The sequence below is a fragment of the Mesoplodon mirus genome (assembly GCF_964341445.2).
Source record: "Mesoplodon mirus genome assembly, chromosome: 1".
NCBI classification, from domain to species: Eukaryota; Metazoa; Chordata; class Mammalia; order Artiodactyla; family Ziphiidae; genus Mesoplodon; species Mesoplodon mirus.
The window spans coordinates 34,766,502-34,787,292 of NC_138976.1; the positions used below are offsets into that span (position 1 = coordinate 34,766,502).

Here is a 20,791-nt window from a genome sequence, read left to right on the forward strand (position 1 = left end):
TGGAAGAGACACCAGAGAGCCGAGGGATGCCGACCCTGCAGGCACCCGGGGAGCCTGCCAGTCCACATCCTCCCAGCCGGGCCAGCTGCCTGGGCAATTCCACCCCTGGGACCAGGCTCAGTGCTGGGAAACAAAGATGCTCCGGATGATGCCACCGGTGGCACAGGGCCCTGGGGAGGTCACCCTCCAGGTCTCAACTTCAAGAAGGAAATTCTGGGCACTCAGCCAACTATGACTTTGGGGAAAAGAACCTGCAAAAATTGCTGAGAAATGGTAGATAGAACCCAAATGCCAGAGATGCTGAAAAGCAAAAAGTTTCAGGAAAGACAGGGCGGTTTATGGCATGAAATTCTGACCCATCAAATTACAAAGGATTCTGACCTTCCCCAGGAGTTCCAAGGAGCACACCTTTCAAACAGGAAGGCCAGGTGTGCACCGCATGGGCTGGGGGAAGAGCATTGGAGGACGAGTCGGGAAACCTAGATTCAATTCTGGCTCCACCACACTTATAGCTGGCCCAGGACCAACTGCTCCCTGAGACCGTGCGTAAAGGGGATAGTAACACCTTCCCGGATGGTGGCAATTAAGAGAAGTAACACAGATTCTGCGAGCCTGGGCGGGTAGGCGTGCCTGACAGGTAAGATATCAGGTGCTTTGCATATCAACCTTCAACCCCAAGAGACAGGTAGAGACAGGTATTACTACACACACACACACACACACACACACACACAGAATGAGGGGCTAATTTAAGTAATCCAGAATAAGCACAACAAGAGGGCACCAAACTGGGTGAGACGTATGTCTGGAAGGCTCGGATAGGAGGAAGAAAATTTTTTAAAATTAAAAAAGGATACACAAGGATGCACACCGTGTTTATAAACATGTATGCAAAAGCACAAGGATTGAAGGGGGCAGCGAAACCAACCAGTTGCTATGCAGCAGGATGGGAATATGTAAAATGCTTTTCTTTGTGATAATTTTAATGTTGTTCTATTACACACTTTTTAAAAATGTAGCCTACTTCCAACCTCAGTGTTGAAGAACTATGGGCCTCAAACCAGAATGCACTCTGGGCGAAACTACACTCACTGAATATGATTACAGATGTGAATCCGATGTCTGGAAACCCCAAGCGGCCTGGAAAGGAGGACACCCTTCTGAGGCTCAGGGTCCCCACCCACCATGAGGCCTCTGGGGCAGGCTCAGAACCCCGCCGCTTCCACCCCTCGCATGCCCAGTCCTGGGTCAGAGGACACAAACCACCTCCCGGCAGACTACCCGAGCTCGAAGCTAGAGTCTGCCTTTGCTGTGTGACACGGGCAAGTTTCTTATCCAGCCTGCTAAGTCCTGCTTCTCCCCCTCACAAATCAGGGCTAACAACAGTAACCACCAACAGAGGTTCTTTGAGGGTCCAACAAAACAGTCACTTAAGCAATTAGCACAGGACCGACACAGAGTGGCCCCTGGCTCTTACTAGCCTGAGACTCTCCTCTGTGCTTCACAGGTTCCTCACTCACTCCTTCAAGACTCAGGGACATAGCTGGAGCTCATAATCCTCCCCGACCCCAAGGAGCCCCAAGTCCAGCAAGTGGGGTTTTCTGGCTCCCATCCTCCATGCGTCTGCACCTGCTGTTTCCTCTGCCCCAACGCCTCTGACCAAATCTAACAGCTGAACTCCCAGGCAACCTTCGGGACAACTCGATGTCACTTTGGGCATCAAACCTTCCCCAAATCCACTCCACAGTTCAATCACTCACCCCTGTACTACCTGATGTGGGGTTCCGAGTTATCTAGTATATTTACACTGTCTCCCCTTCTAGACTGGGACTCTCTCATCCTTCCTGTACCCCTCCCGAACGCTTCATGCAGGGTAAGTGCTCAACAAGTCTATGCTGACTGAAGAAAACAAGTGGGCAAACAAAAACATTTTCGAAAACAAAAATAAACCAGAAATTAAAATCAAGTGGGACTAGTGAGATACATCCAGCTGCAGAGAGAAGCCAAAGAGGCTGCAGAAGGAGATGATGAAGGGGCCCTAGGGCAGAGAGGGGGCACACCTGGGATGCTGTGAGATCACCCACCTGCCTCTGCCAGATCAGCCCCAGCTGGTGAGAGAGCCTGGGCATCCTTGGGCAGGCGAGAGTGGTCACCACCCCAAAGCAGGTGTTCAGAACACAAGCCCTCAGATGCAAGGGGACTTTGTGGCCCCATCAACAGGACATTAACCTGCCAGAGAGCAGAGGTGATTGGTGGGGAAGGGCTCCAAGGATGGGGAGCCCTCTTCTTAGCCAGGCAGTAGGTGGCACACAGCTCAGATGGCCACAGGGGGCTCCCCGCCCCAGCTAAGGTCCCACGGACTGTAAAGGGAGGGAAAAGGGTCCCACCCTAAAGAGATACAAACTAGGGGTCTCGGTCCCGATTCATTTGTGCTGAAGGGGTGGGGAAAGAGACTTTACTTTCATCAACCCATATAAAGTCGTCACTTAAAATAACATTCATATCTAAAAACAAAGAGAAAAGTACAGATGGACACACACACCACAATTTTAAAAGTGGTTATTATCTCTGATGAGATTTTAGATCTTTTTAACTTCTCTTGCTTCTCTATATTTTCTAATCTTTCTGCTGCCAACATGTTCTCCTGTGAAATGCAAGTGGGGGAGGAAAGCACATGCCAACCTGAAGAAAAACACCAAGATGAATCAGCAGCTGACCCTGCCCGCAGGCAGCTGCCACGGGCCCGAGGAGGAAACCCAAGTGCAAAGAACCAGATTCCTGCAGGAGAAACACTCCAGGCAGCGTGGAGGAGGCTGGCAACAGGAGTCAGGCAGTGGAGAAGGACGGAACACGTGTTTTGAGGACAAACTGTGGGCGGAGGATTTCTGTGGTGAAGGAGTGGATTTTTTCCTAATCCCTATGCAAGAATGTAAGGGAAAGTTCTGCCTCCCCATGCCCGCGCCCCCAACCTTTTGCTATTTCAGAATTAAACAGACCTGTACCTTCATCCACAACAGTGCACTAGCAAGAGAATTCAATGAGATTATGCACGTGAAAGTGCTTAGCAAGTTAATATTTGTTCAGTCCTGGCCGAGCGCAGGGTCATGTTACTGGCACTGGGGAGGCTGGCAGACTCCCCCTCCCTGCATATTAACACCAACAATCCAGCAAGTGGGGAACCAAGTGGGGAACCACTTGGGAAGGATGTTCACCACCCACCTCTCTTGCCCACTCCCCTCCTTCGCCAGCAGCCCTCCTTTTAAAACAAAGGTATTTTTAAAAAAAAAACACACAACCCCATGACCCACACAGTTATCCAAAGCTCCCCACGGTCTCATTCACGGTCTGGGTGGGGTTGGAGATGGGGGCAGGGTAAGCCCTGGAGGGCCACCTTGAGCCAATACCTTCCCTCAGGAGCAGGAAAAAGCAAGCCACCCAGAGGTCTGGGATAAGGCAGGGTGTCCATGGCAGCCAGAACCTTGGGAGAGGATGGAAATGAAGAGCTGCCTTCTCCCATTTCCTAGGGCCTTATGTAGTTCCCCATTTCTTCCCACCATTGAGGGTGAAGATACCCCTGCCCTCCAAGCTAGAGTCCACTACTCAGTCCCCCCACATTCAATCAAGCCCCACCCCCGGCCCCACCAAACGGCACTGGGCTCTGTTTAGACTTCCTGGTACCGCTTTTTTTTGGGGGGGGGCACACCGCACATGTTGTGGGATCTTAGCTCCCCAACCAGAGATCGAACCGGGGCCCTTGGCAGTAAAAACACAGAGTCCTAATCACTGGACCACCAGGGAATTCCCAGCCTTTTTTTCTTTTTTCTTTAATGTTCATTTCTAGAAAACTTCCCAATCACTTTTCACAGGCCAAAGAGGAGGCACGGAGATGTGTGTAAGATTACAACCTACAGCAACCCTTCAGCACCCTGCTGTTTCCTGAGGCTTTTCATATCCTTTTTGTCATGTAATCGTCCCATTTTAAAGACCAGAAAATCGAGATTCAAGTAGCCCAGGGCTGCCCAGCCCAGCTGCCAAGACTCAAACATGCATCTTCCTGCCCTGAAACTCTCGGTGCTTGCTTGCCCTGTACCATACAAGTCACTGCGGAGCTCCAGGGACAGTGAAAGCAACTGCATCAAATGCAATACTGGCCAACGGGCCGTGCCCTCCAAGGCATGGGGGCGGGTGGTGCTAACCAGCCAGCCACACACCCTCCCGGCTTTCCACACAGAGCTGCTGGAAGACTGCGCACGCAGGGGAGGGGGGCGACGGGGCTGAGCAACAGCCTCGCGAGCAAAAGCGATGCCAGGGCTTTAGTCAACAGAGAACTAATATGAGTCAACAGTGGGTACCGCTGCCAAGCACACTGACGGGATCTTCAGCTGCATTAATAAAAGGGGAGAGTCTCAGGCAGGCCGAGGGAGACCTGCCTGCCCTGACCAGACCACACCTGAGGGCTGGGCAGGGCAGGGCTGGGCTACAGACACAGGGGCACCTTCCAAGGCAGCGCCAGGGTTTCTGAAGAGGAGTGGCTCAGGGTGGCACTCTGGTCTGTAGGGTGGAAGCTGGGTTTGGACAGCAAGCCCACTCCAGACTGCACATTACCGATGGATTTTTTTTTTTTTTAAAGATCCTGACTGGGCTTCCCTGGTGGCACAGTGGTTGAGAGTCCGCCTGCCGATGCAGGGGACACGGGTTTGTGCCCCGGTCCAGGAAGATCCCACATGCCGCGGAGCGGCTGGGCCCGTGAGCCATGGCCGCTGAGCCTGTGCGTCCGGAGCCTGTGCTCCGCAACGGGAGAGGCCACAACAGTGAGAGGCCCGCATACAGCAAAAAAAAAAAAAAAAAAAAAAAGATCCTGACTATCCACAGCAAAGGTTAAGAGCACGCAGGCATGCCAGGGGATGAGGCCCACCACCTGGGGGAGGGGCCCCAGGCCCTGTCATTTGCTTCCTCCTTTGTTATATATAACAGCTGGGTCGTGGCTTGACTGAGAAGTGGCCCTGACACAACAGGTAATCTAAAAATGGGGAATTCCTTGGTGGTCCAATGGTTAGGACTTGGGCTTTCACTGCCGTGGAGCCGGGTTCAAACCCGGGTTCAATCCCTGGTCGGGGAACTAAGATCCTACAGGCCGCTCAGTGTGGCCAAAAAATAAATTAAAAAAAAAATTTTTTTTAATGCACAAGGGACACTGGATTTGACATCCTAGAGCCTCAAGTGTCAAAGTCTCTGGGAAGTCCTCCCAATTCATCCACCAGCACCCTGTCCGGTGAGCCTGTCGTATCACTCAGCATCACTTAACAATAAAAAGACGCTCTGCTACACGCGTTTCCCAAGAGTCTCAAGGCCCCCTCTCATTCACCTTTGGGTCCACAGCCCATTATTTGGCCCAATAAATGGTGACAACTGAAAACCGAGGTGGCCCAGCACGATCACAGTGAGGGTGTTGTGTTCGAGACAATTCTGGAACATAGGCATCCTGACTAGGGCTAATAAAACGGCTTATGACAATGCATAACCACTGTTAGTATACTGAGCGACGAATTCTTGACGCTACCACTACCAGAGGGTTTTAATTACAAACGAGTTATAGTTAGCCTGGCAAGTGTGCTTTGTGCCCGTGCAAGTGACTGGAGACAGACAATCCAGCTTAGGGAGATGGCGGTCAAAGGTAAATCCTGTGCACCATGCAGCAAAGCAACCCCGGGGCCCAGGAAGCGGTAAAAATCCAGGAACGCAGGAGATGAGAATAATGACCAGTGGGACTAAATGCCAAAAAGGACAGCATAAAAAGTGAGCTTGGGGCTTCCCTGGTGGCGCAGTGGTTGAGAGCCCGCCTGCTGATGCAGGGGACACGGGTTCGTGCCCCGGTCCGGGAAGATCCCACATGCCGCAGAGCAGCTGGGCCCGTGAGCCATGGCCGCTGAGCCTGCGCGTCCGGAGCCTGTGCTCCGCAACGGGAGAGGCCACAACAGTGAGAGGCCCGCGTACCGCAAAAAAAAAAAAAAAAAAGTGAGCTTGGTGAAACGGGCTGAGAAGGAGCACGCATGCTACAGATTCATGGGGAGCTGGCCGCCTGGAGCTCACCTTGTAACTCTGAGAATTAAATACAGGAACTAAGACTCTGATCTGGGAAGATGAGCATAGGAGACTGTGCGATGCAGTTCTAATGCCTAATAAATCTTTAAATCGATGAGCCGTGCTCACTGTTTATTCTTCTCCATCTTTGCTCCCCAAGCAAGGGCTCACATGACAAAAGCCAGCATATGCGTGTCTGTATAAATGCGTGTCTGTATAAATAAAATTGGGAGTTTTATGCGTGTCTGTATAAATAAAATTGGGAATTTTATGCGTGTCTGTATAAATAAAATTGGGAGTTCACTAAATAACATCTTAAAGCATCAAAAAATCTGCCATTACAAGAAAACCTGATGAACTCTTTTGTCAAGTAGCCTTTAGCAAAGTGAAGAAACCTCTTAGGATGCAAAATCCCCCTCACCTCACATTGGGCCTGGGTTCCACCAGCTGTGGTTAAGTCAGCATTCCCGTCCCAACCTGTTCATTTGGGTACCTGTTTGGGTCTATTCACTAGGCATGCATCTTACTGGGTTTACATTTTTCATCCCCAAAACACCGCTTAAGCCTGTCGCACAAACCTGACAGAAGCAATACATTTTATAAACGAATCATCCCCGGGGAACAGACAAGAAAACCATCAGCAATGAGCGTTGTCAAAGTTCCAAACCAGAGCATTCCTTTCCCAGATCCGAGATGCAGAATACGCCACATCGTCTCCACACACCAGCTGCCTGCTCCAGAAGCAACACACTCACCTCACCACTGGCTGCCCCCCGGCCCGCCCCTCCCGGCCCCTTCAGGCCTTAAGAATAAAAGCTGGAGAGACCCGTCTTGGTGAAGCAGTAACATTTTAATACTACTGTAAAGACAACTGCTCTAAGCACTGGAATGTTGGCTCCTTTAACATGAATAAAAAGGCCCCCAAAGGGTATTATCATAACAAAATGATATCCTATGGAGAGCACCAGGAACCACAAAAATAAAATCGCCATAAACTGATACTGTCTCAAAATTAAACCTACACAAGGAAACGTTAAACCCCAGGACAGGCAGGCTCTCATTTTCCCATCTAAAACCCTTACAATATTCCCAGTTCTCTCATGACGTCCAATCTCCTCCACCCGAGGAGGCCTAAATGCTTTCTTTCGAAGTCCCGGTATGTTATTTTTTTCCCTTGAAACCCTCGAGATGCTCCGTAACATTCATCTAAAGCTCAATCGTTTCTGTGTCCTCGGTCACACCCAAAGATTCCCAAAGGCACCGTCTGCCGCAGCGCCGGGTGCACAGCAGGCGCCCCACTAATGTGCGGATTTGATTTGATCAGATCTGGCCCCTTCGGCTAGAAAGACACATTGGTAGCCAGACGCCCAGGCGGGGACAGCAGCGCCAGCCTAGCTCTCTGCCGGAGGCGGCAGGGTGCAACCACCTGTGGGCGGGTGGCCGGGGCTCAGGCCGCGGCGCAGCTGCCCTGGAGTGCCTCCGCGGCTCCACGCACAGACCCCGGGGAAAGTCCGGCGCCCCAGGCCCGAGAGCACCCCGGGGCCGAGTCCCAGCGCCCCAGCAGGGGCTCTGTCGGTGCAAAGTTGGCCTGGTCCGCGAGAATCCATTCGAGAGTTAGCTCCCAAGTCGCCCGGCCGCTGTGAGGCAGAGAGCCAGAGGGGCTCTTTAGGAAGGGACCGGGTCGGGGGGGGGGGCGGCGCGGGGTGGTGCGCCGAGATGGGAACAGAAGAGAGCAGAAGTGGTCCCCCGACTCGCTCCCAAACTTGGGGCACCTGCCAGCCAGCAGGCGAGGGGGATTCTCCGCCTTGCCTTCCCACCAAGGCCTGGTGGCGAGTTTGTCGGGGCAAGCGGGCCACCCCATAGCAGCCCCGCATTGCTTTGAGATTTTCTAACCAATAATCCAGCACCAAGAAGGCCGATGCAGGAACCTGGGGGACAGAGGGGAACACCAGTCACCCGCGCCAGGGGGCGGGGACTTGGGACTCGGGGGCGCGGGCCAGGGATGGGGCGCCGGAAGAGAGCAGGACGGGGTGGCCCGAAAGGGAACCAGAACTAGGAGTGCTCGCAGAAGGGGGAGGGGATCCCGGAGAGCTACAAGGGGAGCGCCCCAGAGGGAAGCATCGGGGGAAGGGAGCTGCCCCAAGGCCCGCGAGGTGCCAGTGTCCCGGACCGGCCCCGTCACTCACCGGCAGGTCCACGCTCACTTCGGTCCCGTCGAGCAGGAAGACGCGGCAGTAGAGGGTGGCCTTGGAGGCCCCGGCGGCGGAGATGTGCACGGCCGCGCAGCCCACGAGCAGGGGCCCGCCGCCGGCCGGGAACACGCTGCCCCCGGGCGCGGCGGGCAGCGTGGACACGGCGGCGGCGGCCGGGCCCCCCCGCGGACCCCCGTCGCGCTCGTCCCCCAGACCGGCGGTCCCGCGCCCTGCCGCGCCCCGCGCGTAGCGCTGCATGGAGCGGCGGCCAAAGGTCCGGCGCAGGAACCGCAGCATCCTGGCTGGGGGCGTCCCCTGCCTCCGCCCCCTGCGCCGCCGCCCAGGAGCGCCCCGCGACGCCGTCAGTGCAGGCGGCCGCCCGCGCCGCCTCCCGCCGGCTGCGGACCGGTGCTCGCTCCCGCCGAGGACGAGGCCGCGCTTCGGCTGCCTGCGGGGCGCGCCGGCCCGGCCAGCGCCGGCTGCGAGTGGCCGCGGGCGGGAGGGCGCGCTCGGGGCGGCCCGGGAGCCGTCCCGCCGCCGCCTCCGCCACCACGCGCCCTGCCGGGCCGGCGGCCTGCGCTCGCCGCCAAGGGGCCGCTCCCGACTGCCGGCCGCGGGCGGCCCGAGGACTGGGGGCGGCGGCGCGGGGGGCGCGGGGGCGGGCTGCGGGCTGCTCCCGCGCCGCGCGCCGGCCGAGGGCCAGCCGGAGCAGGGCGCCTGCGTGCTCCTGGCGCGCTCGCTCCCACTCGCCGCGCCCAGGCCCGAGGAGGCCCAGCCGAGCGCCCGCTCCCCAGGCGCCTCTTCCTGCGCCCGCAGCCCCCGCCTCCCACCTGGGAGGCTGCACCTACAGCCGCCGCCTCTGCCGCCACCGCCGCTACCGCCGCCGGGACTGCAGCATGCCTTCCTCCCTCGGGGCTGCGCCGGGTATTTGCAAACCGGGTCTGTGCTGCCCCCTGCCGGCCCGAGCGCCCCCTGCTGCTGTAGGTGTGCTCACGTGTGTACACGTAGGTGAGCACACACGTGTTTCCGGCGCCGCGAGCCCTGAAGACGCCGGAGAGTCTCCCCTTGCCTAGTTAGGAAAACGCGCTGCATGCCCTCGGGGGAGCCTTGCCTGGGAGGCCAGAGAGAGAAGCGCATTAAGCGAAGGCCCCACCAGGCCCTCACTTTCCCCTTCTGGAAAAGAATAGGGGTGAACTAGGTAATTACCAGGTCCCTGCTACTTAAAGTTCTATCAGTTTAAGATCTCAGAGCTGGAAGGGCCCTTTCTGCCATCACAGTCCAATGGGCTCATTCCAAATAAGGAAATTGAGGCCAGGCAAGGAGGGGTGTACTTTTCCAACCGACTACACAGAAGAACACCTTTCCTCAGGGAATTCGTGTCCAGTATCGAAGCAGAGGCCTGCATAAATAGCCATAACTGAGAAGGCTAGTAAACCTTGTACAAGTTACTGAGAAGCAGAGTAGAACTGAGGCATGAGGAGGATAGTATAGGACACACAGAATATCGGAGGCGGAGGGAAGGCTTTATAAACGGTGCCCCTCAGGTATACATGTTCAAGGCCTGGTTCAGGGAGAAGTGGGTTTCAGTGTGGCTGAAAGGAGGTCAGGCCTCTTGAGAAGAATAACACTGCTTTGTGTGTGTGTGTGTGTGTGCCTGACACTATGCTAAGCCCTTCCCATTCATCATCTCACTAAATCCTCAGCACAGCCTGGTTCCATAGTCGGTTTTATCCCCATTGTAGAGAGGAGGAAATTGAAGCTTAGAGAGCTTAAGAGACTTGCTCCAGATTTCATGGTTAATAGGGGCTCGTTTGCTGGGATTTAAAGCTGTTGCACCTAACTACGGCCAAGCTGAGGCATGTGACATGATTGGCAAGCGATGATGGTTTCTGAGAGTCCTGGACGGAGGCAGTGGCCACAGCAAAGGGGAAAGAGAAAAGGAGGGGTGAATTCAGGAGGCATTCCAAAATCGCCATTTACTGAGGATCAGGCACTGTCTTAGGTGATTTCATGGATGATATTTTCATTATCCTCACTCCAACCCTTCCAGGTAGTTCTATTTGTCCCCATTGACTTAGGTGGAGTTTGGGACCTCTTAGAGAAGTAATATCCTTGCCCATTCAGAGCTCCTGAATGGCAGCAGCCAGTACCTTCACTTGTTGCCTAGTGTTTCCTTTATGACTCTACAGGGATCTACCGGGTGACAGTGTATTCCGAGGGGGCACCTGCAATCAGCCCTCCAATACCCACTCTGCTCCCCTCCCTCAAGACTTGACTTAATACCATCAGCAAGCTGGTGTTCAAAGGTAGCCCAGTCTGCTTACTGGTTTCTAAAGATAGCCCATTTCACACTATATAGCCCAGGAGTGCTGTGGTAGACTGAATAATGGCCCCCCAAAGATGTCCACATCTCGTCTCAATCCCCAGAACCTGTGAATATGTCCCCAAACATGGCATAAGGGACTTTGCAGATGTGACTGAATTAAGGAGTTTGAGGTGGGGAGATTATGCTGGGTTATCTTGGTGGGACCAATATAATCACAAGGGTCCTAATAAGAAGGAGGCAGGAGGGTCAGAGACAGAGAAGGTGATGTGACAATGGCAGCAGAAGTCAGAGTGATGCATTCAGGGGCCAAGGAATGCAGGCAGCTGCTAGAAGCTGGAAAAGGCAAGGAACAGATTATTCCCTAGATATTCCAGAAGGAACGTAGCCTTTGTTTTTAACACAGACTGTAAAATCCATCTCTGACTTCTGACCTCCAGAATTGTAAGATAATACATTTGTGTTGTTTGAAACCACTGAGTTTGTGGTGATTTATTCCAGCAGTGATAGGAAACGCATACAAGTGCAGTGTTAAATCATATTAGTTTGGTGCACTACAGTTTTCAAAGCCTCTTGGCACTGTCACAGTGCCATCCCTCTCAAAGTAAGTGTCATTCAATTTGCAATTATCCTCTGTCCTTCTCTCCTACTAAATGCTGAGCTCCATGAAGACAAGACTTTTCCTTATTCATCATTGTATCCCCACCCAGCACCTAGCCTGCTGTCTGGCAAGTAGTCTGCGTTCAATAAACACTCATTGAATGAATGCAGGATCACATTTCATTGTCGTAATAGCCCCGTGGGGTAGGTATTGCTTTTGCCTTTTAGAGATGGAGAAAATGAAGACTGGAGTGGAGCCCAGACTCACACTCATGTCTCCTGACTCGAGCTCCCATGTGCTACCGACAATACCATGTCACTGAGAATCCCATGGGGACTCCAGATTGCTTTAATTTTACCTGTACCTCCTCTGTGCCAGGCACCGTCATCTAACTGATCTCATTCAGTCCTCATCACAATAGTGATTTAAGCACTATTTTCTCCACCACACAGAGGAAAAACAGAGGCTCAGGCCTTCCTTTGATTAAATTTCATGTCACCCAAGTTTCCTCCCCAGAATTTCCACATTTGATGAGTACGTTTGCATTTTGTCTGCTCAGTGTTATGTATTTCAGTGATTGCTCTTTCTTAATCTTTGCCTTTTGGACCCTAAAAATTTCCTGTCCCTGTTACCCAAGCTCTGTACCAGCCCTTCAGGAATTTTAATTGCCGTTTCTCAGACCTCCTCTATGTTCAATGAAAATGGGGCAGAACTGTGCATGTATCCTGTGTGCCAACACATCATTGTTTAACGGGCCTCTTGGTCCTCAAATGATTATTTAGTATTTCACCTGTGTTCCTGTCTAGAAACAGGAACCGTCTTGAGCTGAAGTTCTCAAGAAACCGTCTACACTAAATTCCAGGTCCTTTCCTTGGCCATGAGCAGTAGCTTGAGTTCCTCAACTTCATGGGCAGTAGTTAGAAGCTGACCCCTAGAGTCACCTCTTGCCTTCTCCTCATTAAAGCTCAGCCACCACTTCTTTACCCACCTCCTCAGGTTCATGAGAACTTCCCGTCTTCCTTCCCATCCCTACTCCCAGAGTTCTGTCATCAGAACTGAGACTGAGAGTTCCTTATATATGCCCTTCCTCCAGAGCAGTTTTACATGTTAATTAAACAGCCCTTAACCCTGTCTCTAAGGAACTCCTCTCAGAAATGTGCCATTTATCCCTATCCTTTGATTCCTGGCTTGTTTCCTAGACTCAGTCAAATTGCACCCTCATTCCCTCATATGCCTTTTCTTTTCCCATAGAACAAGATTACATTTGAATGTATGCATCTATTTTTTCATACATTTTTCTTTCCATAAACATTTATTGAGACCTTACGATGTCCCACAAAGCCTTCCCTACCCTTCCAAGTGTTTAGTAAATGTTGGCTTAACCTTTCTGCTATGGTTTTACAATAATAATAGCTATCATTGATTAAAGACTGTGTAGTGGGCAGCTATGGCCAACCTAGCATCTGTTTTCCTTCTTTGGGTTACAGAGTTTGGGTTGCTTTGCAGAATTACTTCACCTCCACTCAGAGGCCTAGTGGTCTAGGTGAAGCTGACCCCACCTCCTGCCTCAGGTATGGCACATGATGAGAGCTGGCTAATCAGAGCATTACATTTCTCAGTGACCTGTTATTGGTTCAAAAATGGGCAGTAACCCATGTCAGGCCAACGAAGGTCAGCCCTGGAACTCTTGTTGAAATTGTTGGGAACCAGCAGTGTTAAGCCTGCTGCTTCAGCCATGCCTGAAGCTACCCCTTGGAATTTACAGTTTAAGGAGTGAATCAGATTAGAATAAAGATTTTCCAGGTCCCAGACCTTTCACTGGCTTCACTTGTTCTCTTTCCTGAACACAGAGCGTAAGAATTATTTCGAATAGGGACTCACTTTGTTCATTCTTTAAAGGACTCATCTCTAAGCAAATCATTAGCAAAGCAATTCTCATCACTGAATTTACAGAAATAAATGAAGAGTTAATAAGTCATCTAAACTTTTAGATTCAGAAGTGGCAGCGACAACAGTGACTTTTTGGCAACTGCAACTGAGTCCCAAATTTCTGACTTCCTCAACATCTAATCCCTAGGTCTCCATTCCAAAAATCTACTAACCCAGCCCTGTGTCTAGACACAGAGATCAACATCTGGAGAGAATGAGGGGTGTCCCCCACTTCACTGATGCCCACCCTAGCATGTGTATCCTATCTGAGGACCCATATCTTCCCTGAAGGATGTGCATCCTGCTTTGGGGAAACACACGTGGCTCTGATGCGATAGCCCTAACATTCATGCTGCTGATGACCACAGAGAAGGGAATGGGGGCATTTCTATAGTGCCTGCCCACCTTGCTGCCTCCCTGCCTTCATCTTAGGTGTAGCCCCCTCTTACATGACATTCCTGATGTGCTCACCTTTCTCTTACTCTCTCTTAGCCAACTGCTTACCTTTGGTTCTGTATCCAGTGGTCTAAAATCAGTGCTGTCCAACAGAACTTTCTGCAATGATGGAAACATTCTACATCTGTGCTGTCTAATATGGCAACCACTAGCCACATGTGACTATTGAACACTTGCAAGGAGGCTAGTAAGATTAAGGTATTAAATATTTGATTTTATTTCATTTTAATTTATTATTTATTTATTTACTTCTTTATTTTATTTTTTATTTTTGGCTGCGTTGGGTCTTCGTTGCTGCATGCGGGCTTTCTCTAGTTATGGTGAGCGGGGGCTACACTTTGTTGCAGTGTGCGGGCTTCTCATTGTGGTGGCTTCTCTTGTTGCAGAGCACAGGCTCTAGGCACATGGGCTTTAGTAATTGTGGATTGCGGGCTCAGGAGTTGTGGCTTGCGGGCTCTAGAGCATAGGCTCAGTAGTTGTGGCACATGGGCTTAGTTGCTCTGCGGCATGTGGGATCTTCCCAGACCAAGGATCGAACCCACGTCCCCTGCATTAGCAGATGGATTCTTAACCACTGTGCCACCAGGGAAGTCCTCATTTTAATTTAAATATAAATCTGATTAGTGGTTACCATATTGGACAATGCAGAACTAGGTATCACCCCTACCCCATCACCTACAGCTGGGTTTGTCTCCCCGGTCCCTGTTCCACTCCTATTGGGAGAGTCTAGGTCCAAGTAGTGACCCTTTTTCTCTGTCCCAGACTTCTGACATTAACCTTCCCAGGCCCAGCCAAGTCATAAGCTATGACAGCTCTGTGCCTATTTGCCATCAAATCAAAAACCCATCTTCTGCCAAGTTGGTCAAAACCAAGGTAACTTGTTCTTTTGGGGAAAGCCCTTGGCAACTGAGCTGCTGCTGGTGGTGGGATGGACTTTTGAAATCCTGCCACAGCTCACAGCACCCTGTGGAGGCAGATTTCCAAAGTGAGGGTTCCATGACGCACCTGGGTTAACATCACACAACCAAGTTACAGGAACCACAGACACAAAAGGAACTCCATCACCTCCTTCTCTGTGGTGGATGTCAAGCTCTAGTTCAAGCCAAGGAAAGAGAGAATTTGAAGAAAGAGAAGGCAGTGGGTAGGATCAGATGCATGCCAGTGAAGGTTTAAGAGGAGTTAGGTCTGTGAGGGGCCTCTGAAGTGGGCCAGCTGGAGAGGAGCTATTGGCCCTGGGGACCTTGAAGAGAGTCCAGCGGTCCAGCGGTCGAAGCAGTGAATGGATTATATGGGGTTACGAGAAGTAGGAGGCAGGGAAATGGAGATGGCAGATCCAGGCCTCTCATTTAAAAAGCTTAGCATCAAAGGGAGGCAGTGAGGTATCAAAGAGAGAGCTAGGATTCTGCTGGACCCTAGTCTGATACTCACTTTCTCATCTGCAAAACTGGGTGAGTATTACTAACCTCAAAGTTCTATTCTGACCTTAATAATATGACAAAACAGATAATGGGTGCCAAAAAAGGGGAAAAAAACTTTATAAACTGCAAAATCCTGTAAAAGTATAAGGCTGGGAGAAGGAGGGGATAGGGTAGTCTCTAGAAGGGGCAAGAGGACTAAGCAGACGTGGGGGGTGGGGGTATAGTTCTTATTTTAATACCGGGGAGACCAATACATATTAGTAGAAAAAAAGGAAGGAGCCTGTGGGGAGGGAAAGACCAAAGGGGTAAGGGAGTATCAGAGAACAAACATACAGAGGGTGTTTGGGGGGAAGGAATAAATGCCATTTTTTTGAAGCTGGAGGGAAGGCTGATTGGAGAGAAGCTGGGTGGAGCTGAGAATCGCCAGATGTTTATCAGAGGCACCCTGCTTTTTATTCCCAAGGGAAGAGTGAGAAAACTGACACGTCTTTATGCCGTGCAGAGGTTTATGGTTTATTAAGCGCTGTCACAGATGTGACCGCATTTAATGACTCTGCCAGACAACCCTGGCCGTGAGGTGTACTTGCCCCCAGTTCGTAGCCGAGGAACCTGGGGCCTGGAGAAGTGTGGGACTCGCCTGCGGTGAGTAGCTGGTACGCAGCCGCGGCACTGGGATTGGAGCCCCTAATCCCAGGGCTGCTTGGCCGAGCCTCTGTCCCTCCCTCGGCGTGCTCTCCAGACTGAAACCTGGCCCTTGCCCACAGTTCCCACCCTCACTGACTCACTGGGAGGGGCCCCCCTTCCTCTTTACTCCCTAGAGCCAGTTTCTGACCTTCAAGACTCCACCCTCTCTTTCATCCCTTCATCTCCCCCTCCCCTAGCCCTTCCCTCCCTCTGGACTGAGCTGTTAGAATAAAGGCAGGGGTTTTGAGGACGTGAAGACTGCCAGCCACTCCCCTCTCTGGCCCAGAGATCCCCAAGGGAAACAGGCACCAAGGGCAAGGTGGGAGATACAAGGTGTGCTTTGTTTTTCTGGACCTGCCCAGTGCCCAGGGCTCTCTGATAAAGCTGGGGTGGAGCCCAGGGCCCAGGCTGAAAGAGGACCTTTCCCTCTCCCCCAGCCCTTGTTTGTTTTGGGCGCGTTTCCTCCTTTGCTGCCTAGAGAAGCAAAGGCGAGTGTACTCAGGTACAGATGAAGGGAAGAGAGTCACCGTCCTGTGTGTTTTTTTGTTGTTGTTGCTCAGTGACCCCACCACGCACAAGTAAACTTGACCTAACCATCACCCTGGAATTTGACCAATCAGATTAGTGTTCCATCTTCTTAAGGTGGAGAGCAGAGAAGTGGCAAGGAGACTTTCCTTATGTGGGGAGTTGGGTAAGGCCTTTCTCTGCCAATCCATCTAAGCTAGAAACTTACCTCATTCTCCCTCATTCCTTAACATCTATATCCCCATCCCCAAATTTCCACCGCCACTACCTGATTCCCCCAGGCCATTGCGCAGCGTCCCCTGCAGTCTCTCCCTCTCCAATCCACCCCTTACTCAGCCCCCAGAGAGACCATTCTGAAAAGGAAATGGGCTGAGTCATTCCCCTATTTATAATCTTTCAGCAGGGCCGAAGACAAGGGACAGTGGTAAAAATGACAGAGTTCCAGGAGCCTGGACATGGGCCGAGGGCTATCTATATTTCATATCTGGACAAACTCCACCTAGAAATCTTTAGCCAGCCTATGTTTATCTGCTGGGGAGACAACATAGTTTCAACCAGAGCTCCCTCCCCCACCTCCCCCTTGGAGACTTTGTCTTTCCGTGGTTCCTCATGGTCTACAGGGAAAAGGCTTCATCTGCCCTGCCTGCTGATGCAGCCCCACTGTCACTTCACCACCCCAACATGAATTTTAAACTATTGCCATTCTTCAGACACCCTAAGGGGCCCTTCAAGACTTTATGCACAAAGAACCTACTGTGTAGCACAGGGAACTCTTCTCAATACTCTGTAATGACCTATACGGGGGAAAAGAATCTAAAAGAGTGGATATAGGTATATGTATAACTGATACACTTTTCTGTACAGCAGAAACTAACACAACATTGTAAATTAACTATACTCTAATAAAAATTTTTGGAAAAAAGATTTTATACTGGAATCTGATGCCCCTCAAATGTTTTCCCACCTTCCCACCTGCAAACTCTTATTCACCCTTCAGAACCCAGATCGCCCCCTCAGTAAAGCCCTTTCTGACCCTCTCTAGATAGATCTGGTGGGTTCCCTTTTCTGTCATCTTACAATGCCATGTGCACACACATCTCCCTCTGCTAAGAGCTAGCAGTTACAGATCATGATCGCTCGGATTAGAGAGGAGAAAGTGGACAGAACTGAGAGGCAAGAAGGAGGTAAACCCAGTACGATGTGGCGATGGGTGTGCTGTAGGGCAAAAGAAGCAGGCGTCGGGGGATTGACTCCTAGGTCTCTGGCTGGTGAGTCTCCTTCCCTCCCAGACTGATAGTTCCTTGAAGGTGGAAACGCGTCTTGTTTACCTCTTCATCCCCTGCCCCGTGCAGGCCTGGCTGGGGGAACTTCTTCAGAATGGGGGCAGGCCTGAGCCTGCTAGAAAAGCAGTATCAGTGAGTCCAGCCAGGAGGTGCTGGGAAGACAGAGCCAGAGAACAGAGCCAGGCCTGAGGAAGGGGGAGGGGTCCTGGTAAGTGTTCAAGAACTTTCATTACAAGTTACCTCAGTTGTTGGCTTTCTGTCCCTAATCTGCTCCCCTTCCTCGGTAAGAGGGCCAATGGCCATTGGTTACAAGAAAGTCTGGAGTTTGAAAACTAACTCTGAGACCTAATTCATCCCCTGCCTACCATCCCCTGGCCTTAGGAAGGTCATTTCTTCTCTGGGGCTTCATGTCCTGAGAATAGTCTCTTTTTCTCTCTCCCTCTCTCTCCCACCACTGCTTTCTCTTACACTTACACACACACACACACACACACACACACACACACAATGGCTGGCACACATAGATGTTCATTAAATGGCCATGGTCACCAACCAAGAGTGGGCATCAGACAGTCCAGCTCAGAAGCATTTTTGGGAGGTGGTGTTTGAATCCCGGCTGTGTCACTTACTTGCTGAGTGACCTTGGGCACAGAATTTGAGCCCTCACACCTTAGTTCTCATCTGTTAATGGGACATAATAATAGTATCGACCTCACAGGTCTGTTGTGAGGAATAAATGACACAGTATGTCAACTATGTCTGGGAAGTACACAATAAATGTGAATTGTTATTGTTAGCATTTCTGGACGTGTAATTATTGATAATTTTATGTCCACTAAAAAAACAGAAACTTCTGGGTCAGACCCTGGCTGGTTTGGCAGGGGGCCCAGGGCAGGAAAGGGGCCCCCAGCCTTGGGCATGGGTGTGGAAGTGAAGTCGGGGGCCCAGGGCCTTTGGCCTGGGGGTTGGCAGGGACCATGCAGGGACTGGGAGGGAAGAGAGAAGAGAGAGAAAGAGGGGGAGAGGGAGAGGGAGAGAGAGGGAATTTGAGAAGAAATACAGCCAGAAAGAGAGAAAGAAAAAAACCACTGTGGCCAGGGAACGCCAGCTCCCAGTGAACAGAAACCCTGCAAACTGGTCTGGGCAGTCCCTGCGCCAGGCTGGGTCAGCTGGTGTGGCAGCCTCAGGGAGCAGCCTTGGGCAATGTCTGAGGTCTTCTCACCCTACCTGGGAGGCATGTCAGGAGCTCTCCAGGCCTGGCCTGTGACAGCCCTTCTGGATCTGAGAGAGAAAGACTGCTTTAGAGAAAATTGGGGCACACACTCCACTACAAAAAAGTGTAACACATAAAGTCCAACAGAGTGGGATTCCAAACTCTGCTTCCACAAGGGTGCCAAGACCATTCAAGTAGGAAAGGACAGTGTTTTCAATAAATGGTGCTGGGAAAACTGGATATCCTCATGCAAGAGAGTGAACTTGGACCCGAACCCTTAATGTTACACCATATACGAAAATTAACTCCAAATGGACAAAAGACCTAAACGTAAAAACCAAACTATAAAACTCTGATAAAGGTAGTTGGTATATCAGGACCCACAAAATGGTGGCCTCCTCAGGGGCCTGGCCTACGTCACAAATCTAAACCCAAGCCAGCCTACACTTATGGGAAATGCCTCTCTGTCAAGGAAACCTCACAGATACCAATCACAATCTTCCAACTCAGCTTTGTTTAGCTATGTTACCTAGAAAATAGGACCTGCAGGCCTCATAAGAAACTTCCCGAGCTCCCAGCCAATCGTGTCCTGTTTCCGAGTTGCCTCTGATGATACTCTATAAAACTCGCTCTTGGGACTTCCCTGGTAGCACGGTGGTTAAGAATCCGCCTCCCAATGCAGGGGTCACAGGTTCGAGCCCTGGTCCAGGAAGATCCTACATGCCGCGGAGCAACGAAGCCCGTGCGCCACAACTACTGAGCCTGCCCTCTAGAGCCCGCGAGCCACAACTACTGAAGCCCGTGTGCCTAGAACCCATGCTCTGCAACAAGAGAAGCCACCGCGAGGAGAAGCCCGCGCACCGCAGTGAAGAGTAGCCCCCGCTCACAGCAACTAGGAAAAGCCCGTGTGCAGCAATGAAGACCCAACACAGCCAAAAATAAAAAATAAAGAAAAACAAACAAACAAAACTCGCTCTTGCCCAAAATTTCTCAGGAAGTGTGTCCCACTGGCTGAAGACACTGTACTCCCGTCCATTGATTGTTTTCCTTTTACTAAAGGACGTCAAATTCACTATGAAGTTGTATTATTTTTGTCATTTGACATCTCCTAGAAGAAAACATAGGAAAAAGTCCTCTTGATACTGGATTTGGCAGTGATTTCTTGGCTATGACACCACGAGCACAAGCCAAAAAAGAAAACAAACAGATAAATTAGACTTCATCAAAATGAAAAATTTTGTGCATCGAAGGACACTATTAAGAGAGTGAAAAGACAACCTGCAGATTGGGAGAAAATATTTACAAATCATGTGTCTGATAAGGGAGTAGTAACCAGAATATATAAAGGACACCTGAAATTCAACGATGACAACAAAACAACCCAATTCAAAAACAGGCAAAGGCTTTGAAAAGACATTTCTACCAAGAAGATACACAGATGGCCAGTAAACACGTGGCAAGATGTTCAACATCACTAATCATTAGGGAAATGCAAATCAGAACCACAATGAGATACCACTTCACACTTATAGGATTGCTATTATAAAACAAGACAAAACAGAAAATATATGTTGATGAGGATATGGAAACTGTGCATTGCTGGTAGGTAATGGGAAATGGTGCAGATATGAAATATAGCTTGATGATTCCTCAAAATTTAAGCATAGAATTACTTTATGTTCCAGCAACTCCACTCATAGGTCTACATACCCAAACTAATTGAAAGCAGGGATTCAAACAGATGCTTGTATACTAATGTTTATAGCAGCATTATTCACATTCGCTAAAAGGTGAAACAAGACAAATGTTCATCAACAGATGAATGGATAAACAAAATGTAGTGTATCCAGACAATAGAATATTATTCAGCTATAAAAAGGAATGGAGTACTGATACACACTATACCATGAGTAAACTTTGAAAACATAATGTTTTCACTTAAAAATGGTGAAAATGATAAATTTTATGTTTTATATATTTTATCACAATTTTAAAAAACCCCTGCTCCACCACATACAGTATGATCTTGGGCAAGTCAGTTAACTGCTTTGTGCTTCAGTTCCCTTATCTGTAAATGGGCATAATA

The 20,791-nt window shown here is 50.7% G+C and overlaps 1 protein-coding gene across 8 annotated transcripts in view; it reads right to left on the minus strand.

Moving 5' to 3' along the window:
• Positions 1-8,851, minus strand: part of EPB41L4B (erythrocyte membrane protein band 4.1 like 4B) — a gene marked incomplete at its 3' end in the record, with an annotated part of 141,899 nt that extends 133,048 nt beyond the window's left edge. For 7 of the 8 annotated variants that reach the window (XM_082623065.1, XM_082623067.1, XM_082623064.1 and 4 more), the window contains exon 1: positions 8,268-8,851. In XM_082623065.1, the coding sequence (XP_082479191.1) occupies positions 8,268-8,570 (303 nt within the window). In that variant the 5' untranslated portion in view covers positions 8,571-8,851. The remainder of the gene's footprint in view (positions 1-8,267) is intronic. The other variant, XM_082623068.1, reaches the window with a different exon arrangement.
• Between the last annotated feature and the right edge of the window lie 11,940 nt (positions 8,852-20,791).